General features: G+C 49.4%; 1 protein-coding gene across 4 annotated transcripts in view; it reads left to right on the forward strand.

The window, feature by feature from the left end:
• The window catches only part of AHCYL2 (adenosylhomocysteinase like 2), a 63,976-nt gene that overhangs the window by 14,346 nt on the left and 29,761 nt on the right, over positions 1 to 19,869 (forward strand). Inside the window, exon 1 of one of the 4 annotated variants that reach the window (XM_068189319.1) lies at positions 15,065 to 15,088. The exons of 2 other annotated variants lie outside the window; for them this stretch is intronic. In XM_068189319.1, the coding sequence (XP_068045420.1) occupies positions 15,086 to 15,088 (3 nt within the window). In that variant the 5' untranslated portion in view covers positions 15,065 to 15,085. Of the gene's footprint in view, positions 1 to 15,064; positions 15,089 to 19,869 lie in introns of those variants that run through there. One more of the 4 variants, XM_068189320.1, reaches the window with a different exon arrangement.

The following is a 19,869-nucleotide window of genomic DNA, read 5'->3' on the forward strand; positions in this document are numbered from 1 at the left end:
CTCTCCTTCCCCTCGGAGGGGACGTAAATCATTTTCCAATTAGGAAAGGAGCCTGCCCGTGCATCCCACGGGATTTTCCCGGCTGAGAGACGCCCCTGCCGCTCCGCACTTGCAGCAGTTTCAGATAATAAACCATAAAAAAACGTGGTTGCAGCAGGATTTTTGCCCAATTGGATCTTTTTAGACTTAAAAAAAACAGACATAGAAAATGTGGTGTTGTGGTAATTGAAGCCATCAAAACCTCCGGGGTAATTAAGATTTTATTAAAGCAACGAGGAGGAGCAAAGGGAATGTTTCATTTGGAAGATCACACAAACCCTGCTTCCTCCTTTATTTATTGTGTGTTTATTCCAGTTTGGAGTGGCAAATCCTGGAAATCCCAATGTCTGGAAATACCCACATCTCCCCAAAAAAAACAAAAAATCCCAAAAAAACCCAAGAAACAAACCACCTCAGGTCTGGCTTGTGCTCCTCAGGGAAGGGAAATGGGTTTTCCACAGCCAAATTTGGGACAAAATCATTGAGGGGATGGAGGGAATGGTGGTGTTAGAGATGGACACAGAGAAGATGGGATTTGGGAAGGAATTCCTGGCTGGAATGGAATTCCCAGAGAACCTGGAATCCCTGGGAGTATCCAAGGGTAAGCTGGGAAAGACTTCAGCCACCCTGGGATAGTGGAAAGTGTTCCTGGATGTGCTTTGAGGTCATTCCCACCCAAACCATTCCCAAATTTTCCCTCTTCCCTGAGCCTTCACACAGATGTTGGGAACAGTCCCCTCAAACAGCTGTTGTCACCCCAAAGCAGCTGATTCTGAGCTGACAGTGAGAAAACCATGAATTCCATGGAAAATTCCCTCCCTGCAGGCTGGATCCGTGAGAAAAGCAGAATTTCCGAGGAATTGTTGTATTTTTACGTGATACAATCCAAGCAGAACAAAGCCATGCCCAGGATTTCAGATCTTTGAGCATGGAGATTCCTTCCCTTTTCCCTTTTCCCTTTTCCCTTTTCCCTTTTCCCTTTTCCCTTTTCCCTTTTCCCTTCCCTACCAGATTTCTCCCTCACAAAAAATGCTGGGAAAGGTTTTGTGGGCATCAGGAAGTTGCAGGTGGAAGGTGTGGTTTGTGCTGGGCATCACAAGCAGAGTTAAACACTGAAATTCATCAAAGGCGCAGCCCAAACCTCGGGTTAATTAGGCAGGAATCCGTATTTTTAATGGGATTTTGCCCTTTTCTTTTTTCCCTGAAAGCATCGAAAGCCAAACTCTTTGGTCGTGCAGGGGGGTGAGGAGTCAACGTGGGGATGAGACAGAAAGGTCAGCGAGGATGTTGAGTTCATTTTTTGGTTTTATCCATCCTTTTGAGGACTGAGTCTCTCCAAGTCCATCTCACGTGGAGCTCTGGGTGGTTTTCAGGTATTCTTTTCTCTCCCCTGCATTCCCAGGAACGTTTTTGCCCAGGGAAGTTGTGGATTCTCCATCCCTGGAAGTGTCCCAGGCCAGGTTGGAGCACCCCGGGATGGGGGAAGGTGTCCTTGCCCATGGCAGGAATGGAAAAAAACCACAATTTTAAGGTCCGTTCCCACTCAAACCATTCCATGATTCTCTGATGCAACAAAAATTTTGTCTTGGAATGGGGAAAACACAGAAAAGGACAGAAATTTGTTGTTCTTTACAGAGTTATTTATCTGTAGAGGAATTACTGAACCCTTTAAGGACTCTGGGTTCTACAAGGGAAGTGGTTGTGGTGTGAGGGTGTTGCTGGAATGGCTAAAAATGTCAAAGATTTGCTGGAAAAGCTTAGGAATGGGATGGTTTGCCTTCCACAGCACCCAAATTTAAGTTGGAGAAATCAGGGGAGGAAAGGCTTAAGCTTTGTGAGAAAAGCTGGTGTTTGGAATCCTTTAAACAAACAGAATAATCCCTAAACACACACTGGCACTGTGGGCAGGGCTCAGCCGTGCAGGAAATCCCACAAAGATTCGGGCTCACCCTGAGCTGTGCCCCTGGGGCTGTGGGTGCAGCAGGGGAGGGAAGGACCTTCAGGAAGAGCTTTGATTTTGATAAATTTGGGGTATTTTGAGATATTTCTTTTTGTGTTTTAAAGGCTGTAATTTCAAAAATTCCAAGGCAGAGCTGCCGTGGGCAGGGGTGAGGGGTGAGGCTGCGTCAGGAGAGCGGGGAGAAGGTTTGGGAATGGTCTGGGGTTCCCAAAGTTTGGTGGGGAAAGAAATGACCTCAGGGAGGCTGGGAAAGGGCAAGGGTTGGAGACTGAGGGATGCTAACAGCAGGATCATCTGAAAATCATGGAGTCGTTGGGGTTGGAAAAGCCCTTGGAGCTCACAGTCCCACCATCCCCAGCACTGCCAGGCCACCACTGCCCGTGTCCCCAAGTGCCACACCCAGGTGGCTTTGAAATCCCTCCAGGGGTGGGGACTCCAGCTCTGCAGCTGTGCCAACCCTTTCCATGGAAAATGATCCCAAATCTCCGAGCTGTGACTCCCCTGGCCCAGGCTGAGGCCGCTCCCTCTTCTCCCAGGGCTCATTCCCTGGATAACCAGGATGTGCTGGGAATTCTCATGGCAGTGTGAGCACAGAATTCCCAGATTATTGAGGCTGGGAAAGAATTCCAAGGGCACCGAGTCCCAGCTGGGCCCAATCCCCACCAGAGCCCCGAGTGCCACCTCCAGGAATTCCTTGGACACCTCCAGGGATGGGCACTCCAAAGCTCCCCGGGCAGCCCCTGCCAAGGCCTGACCCCCTTTCCATGGAAAATGATCCCAAATCTCCGAGCTGAGCCTGCCCTGGCCCAGGCTGAGGCCGCTGCCTCTTTTCCCGGGGCTCATTCCCTGGAGCAGATCCCGATCCCCGCTGGCTCCTGGCAGGAGCTGGGCAGAGCCAGGAGGACATTCCCAATCCCTGCCCCGATGCCAGCAGAGCTGCCCTGGCCCCAGTCCCGGGGCAGATCCCGCTTTTCCTGGGCTCTCCCAAACGTGGCTGAATTATCCTGAATTCACCAGGTGATGCCTCAGGTTTGGCTTTTGTATTTTCAGACTCTGAGCTGCTTTAGTGTGCAGTTCTGAGCTTCACATTATGGGATGGTGAGCTCTCTGCACAGAGCAGGAGACAAAACAATTCCTGCTCCAGCTGGGCACCAAGGACAAATGATCCAAACCTCAGGCCCAGGAGCACAAACAACGTGGGCTGGGGAGAGAAAAACAAGCAGGATGGGACTGCATGGGCTAAAGCTGGAATGGGACAATGAACTCCAACGTGCCAATGGAGCAGAGCTGATCCCAGTGAGAGCCCCCGGGAGCGCTCGTGCATTTTGGGACCATTTGGGTTCATCTTGGGTGCAGCCCTGGCTGGGCTCTGGTGCTGCCCAAGGTGGATCCATGAGGAGATCCTTGCAATAAATCCCTGCTTTGTTCTTTAGCTCTGCCCAGCCTCTGCTCCAGCTCAGCCTTCCCAAGGCATCACAGGGAACACCTGCAGGGATTTGCTGCTGTGGAATCCTGGGGTCAGGAGATTCTGGGGACCTTTGCTGGGCTTTGTGCCGTGGCTGTTCTAGCCCTGCTCCCATACCCCACAATCCCAGAGCCGCTCTGGGAGCCTGCCCTGGTGCCAAAGGCAAAATTCCCATGCTTGGGAAGAGGATGGAACCAGAGCTGACATTCAGGGAAACCCAGCCATCGTTATTGGCACGCCTGGAGCTCCATTAATTAATGCTGAGGGATTCTGTGCATTCTGAGGGCGTTAATTACTCACTGAAGGCCTTGGCTGCTCAGAGCCTGGCTCCAGGACATTCCCAAATTTGGGAAGAGCTGTGTTTGCTGCAGGGAATGGTGGGAGCAGCCCTTGAGGGTTTTCCTCTCACCACGTGTCACTGGAGAGGTTTTTAGGGCTTTTCCCTGTGAGCCGCTGAGCAAATCCCGTGTTCCATGGGATTGGCAGCTCCAGGGGTTGCATGGAGAGATCCCAGTGCCATCAGTCCTTCTTCCTCCAGGTCCCTGGGCTGGCTTGGGTTGGACTTCCTACCTGATTCTCCATTTTTTCTACTGTATCCATCCATAACTTTATTCCCAGAACCCTTTCCTGCCTAAGCAGTAAGGAAGAGAGCGCTTTGGGATGGAGGAAAGCTTCAGGATGGAGGGAGAGCTTTGGGGTGGAGGGAGAGCTTTGGGATAGAGGGAGAGCTTTGGGATGGAGGGAGAGCTTTGGGATGGAGGGAGAGCTTTGGGATGGAGGGAGAGCTTTGGGATGGAGAGGGAGCTTTGGGATGGAGGGAGAGCTTTGGGGTGGAGGGAGAGCTTTGGGATAGAGGGAGAGCTTTGGGATGGAGGGAGAGCTTTGGGATGGACAGAGAGCTTTGGGATGGATGGAGAGCTTTGGGGTGGAGAGGGAGTTTTGAGATGGAGGGAGAGCTTTGGGATGCTTTCCCTCACAGCATTCCCTGTTTTCTGTGTCATACTAAGAATATTTAATTGCATTCTCCTCAGTTCAACATCTGCACAGCCTGTGTTTCACCAGTACAGCCAATTTCTCTCTCTAAAACCAGTTTGATTTTAACTTTGCTATTAACTTAATGGAATTCACAGCAGTGATTGGATTATTTCAGCTGCCCCAAACATGTGGAGTCCTTTCCAGATCTCGCTCAGATTGAGGATGTTGGCAAAGGGAAGGAATGGGAATGAGTTGGGGCTGCTCTAATCTCATTAATTGAAATATTTTCTGACCTTCCAGTGACTCTCGGGGCATGAGGAAAACAAAAATCAAAGGCTTGGATGGCTGAGAATGAAAAAAATGACCATTAATGTGATTTTGTTGCCTTAACCTTTCTCTCCTCCCCCAAAATTGATTTGGGAATGTGGGTGCAAAGCCAACATCCTGCCTTTAAAACAGGTTCCCACCTTTTGCCAGGAGAAGACTGAGGAATCCCCTTTTTCCTTGGCTCCCACTCCTGTATCAGAGGGTTTGTTGGAATTTTAGATTTATTTATTTAAGCTGTGCATTGTGCAAGGATGCCTTGAGGAGAGTGCTCAGGGAAATAACCACAATTCTGTATACACGTCTATATTTTAGATGCATTTAACAGCAAAAAAATCTGCCTATAAAGGAGATTTTTTTTTTTGGTTCCAAAAAATTGCTTTTAGTCCCCAGAACCAAAACTGCTGGGATCTTGACCAAGTTCAAAATTCTCATTTTACCTTCTTGGCAGAGATCTCCCGGCTCCTGATGCTGCTCCCAGCACACAGCTGAGCCCCTGAGAGTGTTCTGCTGGGGTGGGATGAGGGATTCCTGTGGAACAACGTGCAGAGAGCCACGAGCGGAGCTTAAGTGAGATTTCATCTGATATCCAATCTGAAAGTGTCCCTGGACAGGGCTTGGAGCAACCTGGGCTGGTGGAAATTGTCCCTGTGTGTGGCAGAGGGGTGGAACTGGATCCCTTTAGGGTCCCTTCCAACCCAAATTCCTGGCTGTGATTCCATAAAAAATATTATTTACTGTTATTATTTGTGTGCCTTAAAAATCCTTCACCCTCTTTTTGCACCTTGATCCAGCCTGCAGGGCTTCATCTCAGATATCATCTGAGATAAGCAGATATCATCACTCAGGTGAACAAATACCAGAGATTTTCTCTTCCAGCTGGAAAACTGTGCTGAGATCCCACCTGATTCAGCTTCTCCCTTCCTGTGCCTCTCTTCCCACACCTCCATCAGCCTGGCCTTTCCACCCTTCTATTTAAATCCCCCACACTTTGGATTTCTCAGCCTTTTGCTGCCATTATCTCCGTGGGTTTCCTTGAAATGCCAGGACATTCTTCATTAAATCTGCTGCTCCTTAGAAACTCGTGGCTCTCAAATTGCCCCTTTCAGTTTTTCCTCCTGCCACACTCATTAAATCCCATTTTCTGAGCTCTTGGGAATGCTGCTGAGGACAGGCCCAGCTCTGGAGTTCAGCTGCAGTACCTTTTGTGAAGGGCTCAGATTCTCCTGCAAATTCCAAATATCCGGCTTTTCACTTCCTTGGAAATTATTATTTTATTGCCTCTGCACGGGGAAGCTGAAATGAGGAGAACAGGGGACCCAGAGGAAGTGATGCTGCCTGTTGAGCCTTTGGGAGAATCCATTTGGATTTCTGAGGAGAAAATCCATTAGAATTGTTAAAAGGAAAGCTCTGAAAGTGCCACAAACACTGAATAAAAATGCACTCAGCTGGGGAGGGGGTGTCTGTGCAAACCTCGTGAGGATCAGCAAGGCCAGGGGCAAATCCTGCACCTGGGCTGGGCAATTCCAGCCCCAGATCCAGGCTGGGGGATGGAGGGATGGAGAGCAGCCCTGGGAGAGGGACCTGGAGCTGCTGGAGAGAGCCCAGAGGAGGCCCCGGAGCTGCTCCAGGGCTCAGTTCCCAGGGATCCAGGCTGGGAGAGCTGGGGGTGCTCACCTGGAGAAGGGAAGGATCCAAGGAGAGCTTCCAGCACATTCCAGGGCCTGAAGGGGCTCCAGGAGAGCTGCAGAGGGGGACTGGGGACAAGGCCTGCAGGGACAGGACACAGGGAATGGCTCCCACTGCCAGAGGGCAGGGGTGGATGGGATCTTGGGAATTAGGAATTCCTGGCTGGGCTGGAATTGCCAGAGCAGCTGGGGCTGCCCCTGGATCCCTGGAATGTCCAAGGCCAGGCTGGACCCTGGGGCTGGAGCAGCCTGGGACAGTGGGAGGTGTCCCTGCCATGGCAGGGGTGGCACTGGAGGGGATTTGGTGTCCCTTCCCACCCAACCCCTTCCATGATCCCTCCCATCCCCGTTTATCCCAAGCACATCCTTTGAATTATTCTGCTGATCCTGAGTCACCCATTTCATGGATGACAAATCCCTGACTTCCAAAAACTGCAAATAACGCAGGTTTGGGCAACGTGCAAGTCCAGAAAATCCTTTTATTTTTAAAGACAGGACCCCAGTCCATAAAACCCTTTTATTTTTAACAACAAGACCCCAGACGATTCCCAGATAAAACAGCAGCTGGGCTGGATTTTTCCAGGATATTCCCTCTATCAGCCTTTTCTCCAGCAGAATGTGACTAATGCTGTGTTAATTAATGCATGTTAATTAACCGTGTTCATACGTGCTGTTCCCAACCCCTGCTTTTTATAAAGCCTGCACCTTCCAGCGGGGGCTGGGATTGTCTCCCAAAACTCCTCAGGGATCTCAAGATTTCTTCTGCCCCCTCTGAGACCAGCCTGGTCAGCAAATAATGATTTTAGTTAATTTTGACTCAATCAGATTGGGAACACCCAAAAATTCTTCACTGGGCAGACTGGAGGAGCTGGGAAATTCCCCTGGAGTGGTTTGAGGTGGTGGCATCAGCACTTTTGGATCTTTGCATCCCAAAAAATGTAGATTTTAGCATCTTTTCCATAAATCCAAGGAAATGATGATAAGTTCAGTGTGTTGCAGTGAAAAAAAGGCTGAATTTAGCTTTGAGCAGTGATTTTTTTGGTGGAGAACTGAACGTGGAGCACCTGCTTGGTTTTCAGAGTGATTTTTTTTCCCCTAATTGTTGTCTATTAGTACACAAAGGGGGGATGGGTGAGCAGAGCAGAGCAGATGGGAGGAAACCAGATTGGAGTGGGACCGCGGGATCTGGGAAAGCTGGAAAAGGACACCAAGTACTGCTGGAAACTCTGGGTGCAGAGTCATTATTATTTATCCCTGAAATTCCTGCTCCGGCGTTTCAGCAAAGCTGGGAACAGATCCTGCCTGAAATAATTCAAAAAGAATTCAAATATAATTCAAATAATTGGAATAATTCAGTGCCTCTTTTGGAATCCTCAATCCATAAAGAGCCAATTTGATGTGTTCCACGCTCCTGTCACCCCCGTGGATCCCATTCCCGGGCGTGGGAGGGAATAACTCAGCTTTTCCTTCGGAGCTGTCAGAGCTTCCAGAGGGAGGCTCGTTAGTAATCCCTCATTAGTCTCATTTTAAGGCTCTCACACGGATTTTAATGTCCCCCTTGATCTTTTAATACACATGAAAAAAACCTTAATTGATTCACCTGCCTCTCTCATTCCTTTTGGGTTTATTGGGCTGCGTTTATTAATCCCATTGGAGCTTCCCAGAGCCCTCCAGGATGGCTCCCGGATGATTCCAAGGATAAATTCCAAGGAATTGATCCTTTATCCTCGAGTTTCAGTTTGTCCCTGGTTGGGTTTGGTTAAAATAAGTGTGGGTTGCTCCGTGCTTTCCCAGCTCAGCAGGAGATGAGGTCGGAATGGGAATAAATCCCAGACTTTGCTGCCACGGGTGGGAAGGGGAACAAGGAAACGGAATGGAAAATCCCTGTAAATCCCTGTAAATTTATGGGAATGTCCTTTCCCAGAGCAATCCAGCTGTCTCAAAAAGGAGAGGGGTTGTGGATTTTCCATCCCTGGAAGTGCCCAAAGCCAGGCTGGAATGGGTTTGGAGGACCCTGGGATAGGGGAATTTCCCCACCCATGGCAGGGGTGAATGGGATGAACTTTGGTCCCTTCCCACCCAAACCATTCTGGGATTTTCGGATTAAAATGGAAAATTGCTCCAAATTTGGGTGAAAGCTGGGGCAGATTTATCTTCCAGAGCAATCTGGCTATTTTTAAATAAATCTGAATATTCAAATCATTCACTTTTTCCCAAAATCCTATTTTGAGACAGTTAAGAAAACTCAGTTTTGGATGGATTTGGGCATCACCAGTGCTCAGTGCCAGCACTTGGGATAGGGAGAGGAGGAAACCCGGTGGAACATTCCTGACTTTGGGAATCCCTTGGAGCTCGGGAAAGTGAACCTTCACAGCAGGGCCCAGCTTTTCCATGGCTGTCCGTGCTCCCAGGAATGTTTTGGGCTCTCCCAAATCCGGGGTCTGGCACAGCCTCTGGGTGCTGAGTGATTAAAACACCCAAATTAACGGCTCTTAATTGCGCTTGTCAGACTCCATTCCGCTCAGGAATTAACCTGGGGAAAACACGGGATTGCCAGTAATTCCTCCCCTCCCTCTCTGTGCTTTGTTTTATTTCCCTATTTTATCTCCCCCTATTTATTTGAATTATTTCCCCCAATAATTCCATATTAATAAATGGGTTTATATTTCATATTTTATCCCTGCTCCGTCCTTTTCCTCTTGGTGCAGGGGAAAGTCATGAGGATCTGTAAAATTCCATTATTTATTCCCAGGACTGATTCCCGTGCTGGAGTATTTTGTCCTTAATGGGAAAAAGACATTCCCAGTGTAAAAAATGCCAGCCTAGGTCGGGTTTGAGCTTTGCTTCAGCACAGGAAGGGGGAGATAATTGGAATTATTTGTAATTTCTGCAAGCACCAAGTGATTTGGATCTTAAAAACAGGGATTTGTGTGTAAGTCACAAGGAATGGGAAGGATCCAATCCTGGTTTAAATTGGTTTAAAATACAAAAATAAACTTTAAAACAGTGGATAAATTTCAGAGCAGTCCTGATTACAAGGCCTGGAGGGACAGGACACAGGGAATGGCTTCCTCTGCCAGAGGGCAGGGATGGATTGGAGATTGGGAATTAGGAATTCCTGGCTGGGCTGGAATTGCCAGAGCAGCTGTGGATCCCTGGGAATGTCCAAGGAAAGGTTGGAGCAACCTGGGATCATGGACTCCATGTCAAGGGAGAGTGAAACTTCAGAAATTTGGTGTTTAATACCCAAAATAAGCCAGGGGATGACAGAATGGGGACTCACTGAGGATAAAAAAGGGTTGAGATGTTCCAGTTTGGAGCTTTGACCTTGGGAAAGTAAAACCTCACATTCCTCAGCTGGGAACATCCATGGAAATCTCCAAGGGATTCAGGAACTCCTTGAAGGGTTGGGGAAGGAGCTGGGGTGGGTGTTGGGGTAGAATCTGTGAGGCCTTTTTCCATGATTTGCTTGGAAAAACTGCTCTGAGAACTCCTGGATCTGCAGGGGCTGAACCCTTGGAATAAACTGGAGACGAACCCTTGGAATTTTGGGTGGGTTTGTTTTTATCCACCATGCACTGGAATTAAACCTGGTTTAACAAGGCCTGACTTTGTGCAAATTTATGAGCAATATGAATGAGAGAATGGGTTTCTTCTCCGTGTTCCAACTGTTCTGATCCTTCCCTTGGATCTCCTCTGCTCCGGCGTTTCTGAATGGCGACAAACCTGAGGGAAAAGCTGGATTTGCATCCCCTATCCTTAATCCGGGATTTGAAGGGTTTTTCCTTCCCCTTTGAGACCCCATAACTTCATTCCCATGGGAAAGAGGCAGCTCAGGGAGCGCTGGGCTGTCATTCCCTGTTCCAGGGGCTCCGTTCCTCATTACACCAAGCTCCACTGATTAAAGCTCTGCTCATTAACTCCATTTCCATTTAAGTGGGAGCTGGAGCCACCCCCTTCCCTCTGGCTGTGGGGACAGTCCCCGGTGTCACTGAGCTACTCAGGGAGAGGTTTGGTTTCCAGCAGTGACACCTGGAATCGGGATTTGGGAATTCACGAGACAGCTCCAAGCACGGGATCTCAGGGAGGCTTTTCCATCCCAAACACCCAAATCTGGGTCGGTGGTGGAGCAGGGCAGGGTTTTCTCAGCAGTTTTTGGGTTTTGGAGAGGTTCTCTGGGATGAGAACTGTGGAGTCATGGAACGGTTTGAGTGGGAAGGGACCTTCAAGCCCATCCGGTTCCAGCTCCTGGTGACAACTTCCAGCTTCCAAACCCCATCCTTGCCATGGCAGGGGTGGCACTGGGTGGACTTTGAGGTCCCTTCCCACCCAAACCATTCCAGGGTTCCATGGGCTTCCAGCAGAAATTCCATCTCCCACCAGACCAGGCTGCTCAGCTACGCTCTGTGAGCTCTGTGTGTCCATTGTTTTTCCAAACATGGAATTCACCATTTGTGGCCACAACCTCCTCTTCCTCCTCCTTAGCCAGGGACACTTAACCCAAAAGTCTTGATTTATAATTGGATTTCATTTTTTAGTTCTTCTCTTCCTCTTCCCACCACACATCAAAACCTGAAGAAAACTCCCAGCTCTCCCCCAAACTTCCATCTCTGATTCTTGTCCCAGTGACACAATTCCATGGCTCTCTCCAAAGTTCTCCAGACCCTTCTCCTGGTGATCCAGCCCCAGCTCCATTCCCTGTGTCCTTCCAACCCGTGTCCCTGCCCTGGACACGCTCCAGCCCCTCCAGGTCTTGTGGGGGCCCGAGGATTTGAGATGGGGCCTCACCAGTGCTGGATTTTCTGGAATTCCAAGGGAAGGGGAGAGCTGGAGAGCTCCCAAGTGAGCTGTGGCTGGAAGCCTTGGTGGGGACGTGCAGCTGGGGAACACCAGGACACAAAACAGGGACAACCCCCCTCACCCTCCATCCAGGGACAGGCTCCGAATCCCTTCCCAATCTTCCATTCCCCAGCAGCCGATGGCATTTGCAGTTGGAAGAAATCCTTACAAATGCCCTATCATGGATGCTCCTCAAAGCCTCTCTGGTTTTCCTCCATCCTTGAAAATGTTGGGATTTTCTGCAGGCTCTCGCTCCCCCTCGTGCCTGCGTGTGGCTCTTGCAGCCTCTCGGCTGGAATTCTTCCTATTCCCTCTTTCTTCCAGCAGCCCGGCTTTGATCCCATCCTTCTGTCACGGAGTCGGGCCCAGCTTTTCAGCAGGGATAGCAATCCCTGTATTTTTGAGGATTTGGGCAGTAATTCCTAGTTCTTGTTCTCTGGTCAGGGCTTTAATGCCGTTCAGCCTCTGGATACTGGGAATTTTACATTTTACTGAGGCTTTGAATTGTTCTTTGCTCTGAAACTCAACCCAAAGTGATTTATTAATTAAAGTAGAGTTTAAAAGATTTTCATCATTGTTCTCCCTTTTTCTGGGAGCAGCTTTTCCGAGCAGATCACTGCTGGTATTTCCTGAATTTTTTGATAATAAACCTTGGTTGGAGTCAGGGAGTTGGAAATCACCATCCACAGGGAGTTAAAGTTTGGGGAGCATCAGGGGGGTTTTGTTCCAGTGTTTTCAGGGATCATGGTAGGGAAGGAGGAAAATCCTGATTTCCTCATTCTGACCTAAAGCTTCATCTCATGTAAAACTTCAGAGGAGCTTAAATACTCATCATCCACATTTTTTAGTTGTTTTTTTTTTCCTAAAATAACATTGTAGGGCCCAGAAGGGTAGCAATGGGAGCACCCCACCTGTGCTGAAATTCCTGATCTGAGAGATTATCCCAAACTGGAAAGGTTTGCAGTGGAAAATGGAAACAACTTGGGGGTTTAATACATTGGAATGTTTTGTTGGATCAAACTTCCCAGGACGGTCTCAGGGGATCAAGTCCAGCAGGGCCACCTGGGGCAGGTTAGCCAGGCCCAGATCCCGTCAGGTGTTGGATTTCTCCAAGGATGGAGCCTCCATGGGGTGTCCCTGTGCCTGAGCAGTGTCACCCTTCCAGGAAAATCGGGAATTTCTTCTGTTCCTGTTTGTCCCTGCTGGCTCTTGCCCACTCTGGGCCACCACTGAGGAGATCCTGGCTTTGTCCTCCCCTCTCCTCAGGTGTTGGCACTGTCCAGGCCCTCTTGTGCCGAGATGTCCTCGCTCCAGGCTGAGCATTCCCAGCTTCTCCAGGGATGCTCCCCTCCCTTGGCCACCGCCGTGGTCCTGCCCTGGGCTTGCTCCAGGTTCCTCTCCTGTCCTGGGACACCCAGCACTGGACACAGCGATGGGGACAGGGACAGGGGACAGGGGTGGCTTCTGTGAGAAGCTCCATGTTGGAGCCACCACTGGCTGGAGCTGGATCCATCAGGGATGGTGGGAGCACCTCTGGGATAAATTCAGGAAGGAAAACGAGACACTGGAGGTGGGACACCAGCGGGAGAGAGGATGAGAAGGATGTGAGAGGAGCAGCTCCCCAGTGGTGAAGGAGGGGAGGAGCTGCTGCAGGTGTTGGAGCAGAGATTCCCAGATTCCCAGCCCCTGGAGAGGCAGCTGAGCACAGCAGCCCAGGAAGGTCCATGGGGGAGCAGAGATCCCCCTGCAGCCCCTGGAGGAGCCCACACCGGAGCAGGGGAGGCCCGAGGAGGCTGTGATCCCATGGGAAGGGCCTGATGGAGCAGGGTCCTGGCAGGAGCTGTGGATCCATGGAGAGAGAGCATCCCAGGCTGGAGCAGATTCCTGAAGGACTGAGCCCATGGAAAAGGGATCCAGGCTGGAGCAGCTCCTGAAGAATTGACCCCATGGAAAAGGGATCCAGGCTGAAGCAGATTCCTGAAGGACTGAGCCCATGGAAAAGGGATCCAGGCTGGAGCAGTTCCTGAAGAATTGACCCCATGGAAAAGGGATCCAGGCTGGAGCAGTTCCTGAAGAATTGACCCCATGGAAAAGGGATCCAGGCTGGAGCAGATTCCTGAAGGACTGACCCCATGGAAAGGACACTGGAGAAGTTCCAGGGAAGGCTGAGGTTGGATATTGGGAAAATTCCTTCCTGGAAAGGTTTGTCCATCCCTGGCCCAGCTGCCTAGGGCAGGGCTGGAGTCCCCATCCCTGCAGGGATTTCAAAGCCACCTGGATGTGGCACTTGGGGACAGGGTCAGTGGTGGCCTTGGCAGTGCTGGGTTGGACTCCATGGTCTCCAAAGGCTTTTCCAACCTCAATGATTCCATGCTTTCCATGAAGGAAAGAATGCCCGGTGTGCAAGGGCAGTGAGAGCTCTGGGAATCCTTTGGCTCCCCGGTAATATCCGTGCTGAGCAAATCCCACACTTGGCTTTTTCCTGGGACAAGTTAAACTTGGTGTTCTTGGAGATGGGAATGGGACGGTCTCAAGGCAGCGGTGACCAGAAGCTTCTTCCCATCTGGAAGGGGGAACTGCCAACAGTGGGAAAATACCACCCCAAATATAACAGGAATTCCAAGGGAGAAGAAGGGGAAATTCTCCCAGCCCCATCTTCACCCTGGCACTGCCGACAATCCAAGGAGGGCTCAGAAAGCTCATGGAAATGTGGAATTTTGAGTGAATTTCAGTTAAGATGAAACCTCAACTCAAGCCTTCATCCCACAGAGGGCCAGGATTGTGTTTGTATCCGGTATGGATGTGGAATTGTGCAGGAGATCCCTTTCCAAATGTTCCTTCCTGTCCTGTCTGCTCAGCAGAGGGAGCTGCAGCCCTTCCAGCAGCTCCATGTCCCTACTCTTATCCTTTAAAAGCTTTCACCGTGGAATGTGGAGCTCATTCTGAACCTGATCGATCCTTTAGAAGAATCCCCCTTGGAATGTGGAGCTCATTCCGAACCTGATCGATCCTTTAGAAGCATTTCCCTTGGAATGTGGAGCTCATTCCCAACCTGATCGATCCTTTAGAAGCATTTCCCTTGGAATGTGGAGCTCATTTGAACCGGATCGAGCTGGAGCTGAGCTTGGGTCAGGATTCGAGGCATCCCTGTGCTCTTTGGGTTGAGGCTGCAGGAATTTTGGTGGTGCCGAGTGAAATCCTCGGCTTCCCCGGAAGCCTCCAGGTCTAAATCCCGGCGTGCCTGTGGGACATTGCAGCCAGATTTGCGGGGACATTGGAATTTTGGGGGCGCCGAGTGAAATCCTCGGCTTCCCCGGAAGCCTCCAGGTCTAAATCCCGGCGTGCCTGTGGGACATCGCAGCCAGATTCGTGGGGACATCGGAATTTTGGGGGCGCCGGGCTGGGATTGTCAGCAGGTGATGGATGGACACGTCCTCCACGCCACAGCCAGGTTGTTCCTGACTCAAGCACTGAGCAGAGCCGGGGACGGTGGGAAATCAGGGCTGTAAAAACGGGCTGGATCCGAGCCCTTCCTGGGCTTGGGATTTGGAGCAGGAATGAGGAGCCCGCTGCTGCCCTGAGCACGAGGCCGGATCCTGAGGGGACCTCTCTGTGGGACATCTGTTTCTGAGGGCCCCGTGAGCTGTGGGGCTGGGCTGGTGCATCCCATTTCATTCCCAGTGCATCCCAGTGCATTCCCAGTGCATCCCAGTGCATTCCCAGATGTGAGCGCAGAGGGATTCGCCGTCGGAGATGTGGGACAGCGGCGCCGGCGCCTTCCAGCTGCCCGAGTGGATGGTGAGTTATTGACCTGCTGCCTTTACTCAGCACTGGCCAGCTGAATTCCTGGTGAGAGCTTCAGGATAAGCCCTGGAATGAGGCTCATTAAGATGGGAGACTAACGAGCATCATTGGCATTAATTGCCTCGTTAATAAGGGCCAAGTGTCCAGGATGATCCCCCCTGATCACCCCAAATCCGTTGTATTCACAACCAGTTTTTATAGGAATTTGGGGCTGCTGGGGAGGAGGAGTGGCAGAATCCACAGTGTGTTCCAGGAGATTTGGAATTTCATCTCCGGTCCCCCTTTTCAGCTTAATTTTTACCAGCAATTTACATTCTGCTGTCAGGATCAAGCCTCTAAAACTTCCAGACGCCCTCCAGGGCACCAAGCGCTCCTCATTTGAGCGGTTAAAGAGTTTAGAATGGATCCCAAATATTAAAATCCACTTTTCCCTTCTTTGGTGGAAAGGATTCCCAAAGCAGCTGAGAATAAAATTACATAGTTCCAAAAAAACAGAGAGGGCTTGGAAGGCAGGATTCCATGTCTGGGATTGGCTCCGTGTGTCCCCTGGGGGTTTGCCGGTGTCCTGTGGCCCAAAAATGGACCAATATTTGTTACTTCTTCCTATATTTCTGCTCACATCTCCAGTTTCTGGATTTGAAGCTGTCCTTCCTGGTAGTTCTTCCAAAAATACTTGGATCAATGCGATAAACAGTTGGAATTCTGGTGCTCCTGCAAAGGAATTTGATTTCATTTACAAATACTGTCCATGCATTGGATTCGGACATCATTATTCCCCTTTATATCCATCTTTATGTTCCCTGCTATCCCTTTCTTAATTGTATGGATTTTATTGTAAAATTCCAGTTTATTCTGCCTCTCACTCATTTTTTTGCGACACAATTCTTTCAGCCTTCCCCCAAATTTAACATATTTTTATCAACAATCAGGAATGAATTTTGCATTTTAGTGTTATCAGTGGCAAACTTTGCATCATTCACAACTTCATTTATAGCCTCAAATGTGGGTTTTTCTCTGTAAAAACTTGGGAGTTTTCCTTAAAAACAAAACCTCTCCCTGTGGGATTTTTCCGTTACGGACTCGGTGCTTCTGGGATCAGGGTCAGATGACAAAAACTTTATTTAAATAGACTTTTTTAAAATTCTTATTGCATTAATAATTTCCTTTTCCAGCGCGGTTTTAAGATTTCATGGATGGTTTAAAGCTGCTGTGGCATCAAATCCATCTCCAAAGGGCTCCAAAGGGTCATGTCCTGCAGCGACGTTTTTAATCAGGATTTTAACTCGGCTCATTTGCATTTTATGTGGTTCCTCGGGTCAGCGTGGGAGGGAGCAGCCACATTTCAAGAAATAATTAGCCTGAGCTCTAAATTGCTCATTATCTTTAAGGTCATTATTTCAAAGAGTCTTTTAGGTCTTAATGTTCTTGCTGAGTCCCTGTTTTTACGTCCACCTCTTATTATTAACCAAATATTGGAAAATTATATTAGTAGTGAATAGTAATAGTAATAATAATAATAATAATAATAATAATAATAATTCCTTTGGATTGCTTCTTGGGAAAGCAGCTTAAAATGTGGGTTCTCCCATGTTTTGGGACTCTGATGGAATCACAGAATCCCTCAGGCTGGAAAATCCCTCTGAGCCCATGGAGTCCAAGCATTCCCAGCACTGCCAAGGCCACCGCTGCCCCATGTCCCCAGGTGCCACATCCACACGGCTTTGAAATCTCCCCAGGGGTGGGGACTCCAAACCCCCGTGGGCAGCCTTTTCCAGAGCTGGACAGCCTTTTCCATGAAGGAATTTTCCCCAGAATCCCACCTGGACCTCCTGAACACCCTCAGCAGTCATGGAAGGACTCGGTATGCAGTTGTGGGGAAACTGTGGGATCCTACGGGATGCTGGCTCAGGATGAGGTGTCCTGGCAGGCAGTGGCTCTGCAGGGATTTTCCAGCTCCAGCTGCTGAGATCCCACATTTTCTACTTATAAAACACCCATGGCCTGTTTGTTGCAAGTTGAGGCAATGTGGAAATACCAATTTCCTGGTTTTCCTGATTTTTGTGGGATTGTGACCAACAGAGCTGGGATGTCCCAGGGGACCCATTCCACTGCTGAGCGAGGAGATTTCTCTCTTCCTTGTCCTTCCTGTTGTCCCCACTGGAAGTGCCTGGGTTAGGGGTTTGCTGTTTTCTTCTTTGAAGGATTTCTCCTCTCTGCTCCCACCAATTCCAAGGAATTCTCTGTCAGATGTCCCTGGATCCCTGCAAGTGTCCAAGCCCAGGCTGGACATTGGAGTCCCCTGGGACAGTGGGAGGTGTCCCTGCCATGGCAGGGGTGGCACTGCAGGGGCTTTGAGGTCCCTTCCAACCAGAATTCCAGCATTCCATGATCCAGCACTGGGGTTGATGCCTTGGGAAGGCTGAGCTGGAGCAGAGGCTGGGCAGAGCTAAAGAACAAAGCAGGGATTTACTGAAAGGATCTCCTCATGGATCCACCTTGGGCAGCACCAGAGCCCAGCCAGGGCTGCACCCAAGATGAACCCAAATGGTCCCAAAATGCACGAGCGCTCCCGGGGGCTCTCACTGGGATCAGCTCTGCTCCATTGGCACGTTGGAGTTCATTGTCCCATTCCAGCTTTAGCCCATGCAGTCCCATCCTGCTTGTTTTTCTCTCCTCAGCCCACGCTGTTTGTGCTCCTGGGCCTGAGGTTTGGATCATTTGTCCTTGGTGCCCAGCTGGAGCAGGAATTGTTTTGTCTCCCTGCTCTGTGCAGAGAGCTCACCATCCCATAATATGAAGCCCAGACCCGCACACTAAAGCAGCTCAGAATGTGAAAATACAGAAGCTAAATCTGAGGCATCAGGGTGATCCCTTCAAGAATCAACAGTTAGAATTCCCAACCCCCTTGGAAAAGAGTTTTGGCCCAGGTGGGCGACTCCTCATTCCCATCCTTTTGCAAATTCTCAGGCTAAAACCAGCTTCAACCTGCACATTCCCTGGGTGTTTTCCACACTAGGGTTAAACCTGGGTTTGTTAATCCTGGAGCCGAGCTCCATGTGATGAATCTGAACACTTTGGGCCCTGGTGAAATGTTCAGCTCAGGGGGGATCCCACATCGATTTAAGGGATGTGGAACTCCGGAACTCCGGCATGAGCGGCTTGGGACAATCCCTCTCCTGGAATGATGCGATCCAGGCTCGGGAGGTGAGTGAGGAGAGGTGAGGCTGAGGGTTGGAGCTCATTCCCAACATGGAGAGGGTTTGGCATCACCAACCCCATGGGAAGAGCCAGGCTGGTGCCAACACTGGTGTCCCCAACACCTCTCAGGTGTCACCAGGAGCAGGAGGTGAAGGATCCACCTTGGCAGCTCCAGCGCTGCAGGAAAACAACTTTTCCTTCAGGAATAAGGATGAGGTTTGGAGTGGGACATCAGGACAATCACCTTGGTCCCACCCATGTCACAGCACAAAAAAATAATTTCTCACCAATCTTCACCCTCCTTTATTTAAAAAAAAATGTAAATTGATTTTATATCTCTGCATCATCGATGGATGAGATGTTTTTCCACTGGGAAAAGACTTCCCAGGAAGTTTGTCACCAAGCGGTGGCAGTTCTTCGAGGCCACCACCTTGTCCTGCTGTTCCATCCATAAAATGATGGATTTTAACTCATTCCATGCAGAAATTTAATTCCCAAGTTCTTGGCAGGTGGATTTGGAAGCTCCAGCGATGCTGGAGAGCTTGTGCTGCTTAATCCCTCAGAAAACTCTTGTTTTCTCCCTTTGTTCCCAAAAAACAATAAATATCCGTGGCCAAAAATCAATTAAAGACCCTCAGAACAAAACAATTTACTGGGATTGAGCGTAGTTCTCTCTGGTTTTATTTGACTGACCCAGACTGACCCAGAAATTACAGAAGATTCCTGAGCTCTGGCATGGAGATGAAGCAAAAACTTTTATTTTTAGCTTTTTTATTGAATATTGGTTCTTAATTTTAATGTGTTGGACTTGACCTTCACTGAGGGAAAAAAAGGCTTTTTTCCCCCAGGAAAAGCCTTTGGATTTAAGTAACTTGGTGTGAAAACCTGCTGGAAAAGAAGTTTGTGCTTCGGCGTCACCATAAAGTGAGTTTTTTACCCCGTTTAAGGGATTTGAGTTGGTTTACACTGAGCTGAAGTCTCGTCTCCCTTAGGATTTTGCAGGAGAATGTTCATGGCTAATGTGGAAAATGAAAAATTCACCTGGAAAACACAACTTGGGCTGCAATGTCAAGTGAGAAATACAATGCTGATCCCAGCTTCTTATTCCCTGAGATATTTCCACACTGGATATTTCCATTTTTCACATTTTTCAGTCATTGTACAACTCAGGAATTCTGGGATGATTTCCCTCCTTTTTGTTCCCCCATCCATTCCTCCAGGAGTTGCTTTCATATAGCTCAGGGATTTTTGCTCTTTTAGTGAATTCCTTGAAATCTGCCCTGGACATGGAAAATGCCATGGGAGGAACCTTCTGGGGAAGGAATTTTCCCTGGCAGCGTTTTCCATCCTTGGGACAACTGTTGAGGAGCAGGATCAGATCCAACCCAGGGTAAATCCAGTGTAAATCCGGTGTAAATCTGGTCTACAGAAAGAATCAGGGCTGGGGGAGCTTTTTAATTCCATATTCAGTCAGAATTGGTGCTGAGGACAATCAGTGGTGCCCTGCTGCTTCCCAGATCCCTTTTCCTTGGAATCACAGAATGGAATCACAGGATGGGTTGGGTTGGGTTGGAGGA

Source organism: Anomalospiza imberbis, chromosome 5, assembly GCF_031753505.1.
Source record: "Anomalospiza imberbis isolate Cuckoo-Finch-1a 21T00152 chromosome 5, ASM3175350v1, whole genome shotgun sequence".
Lineage (NCBI taxonomy): Eukaryota > Metazoa > Chordata > Aves > Passeriformes > Viduidae > Anomalospiza > Anomalospiza imberbis.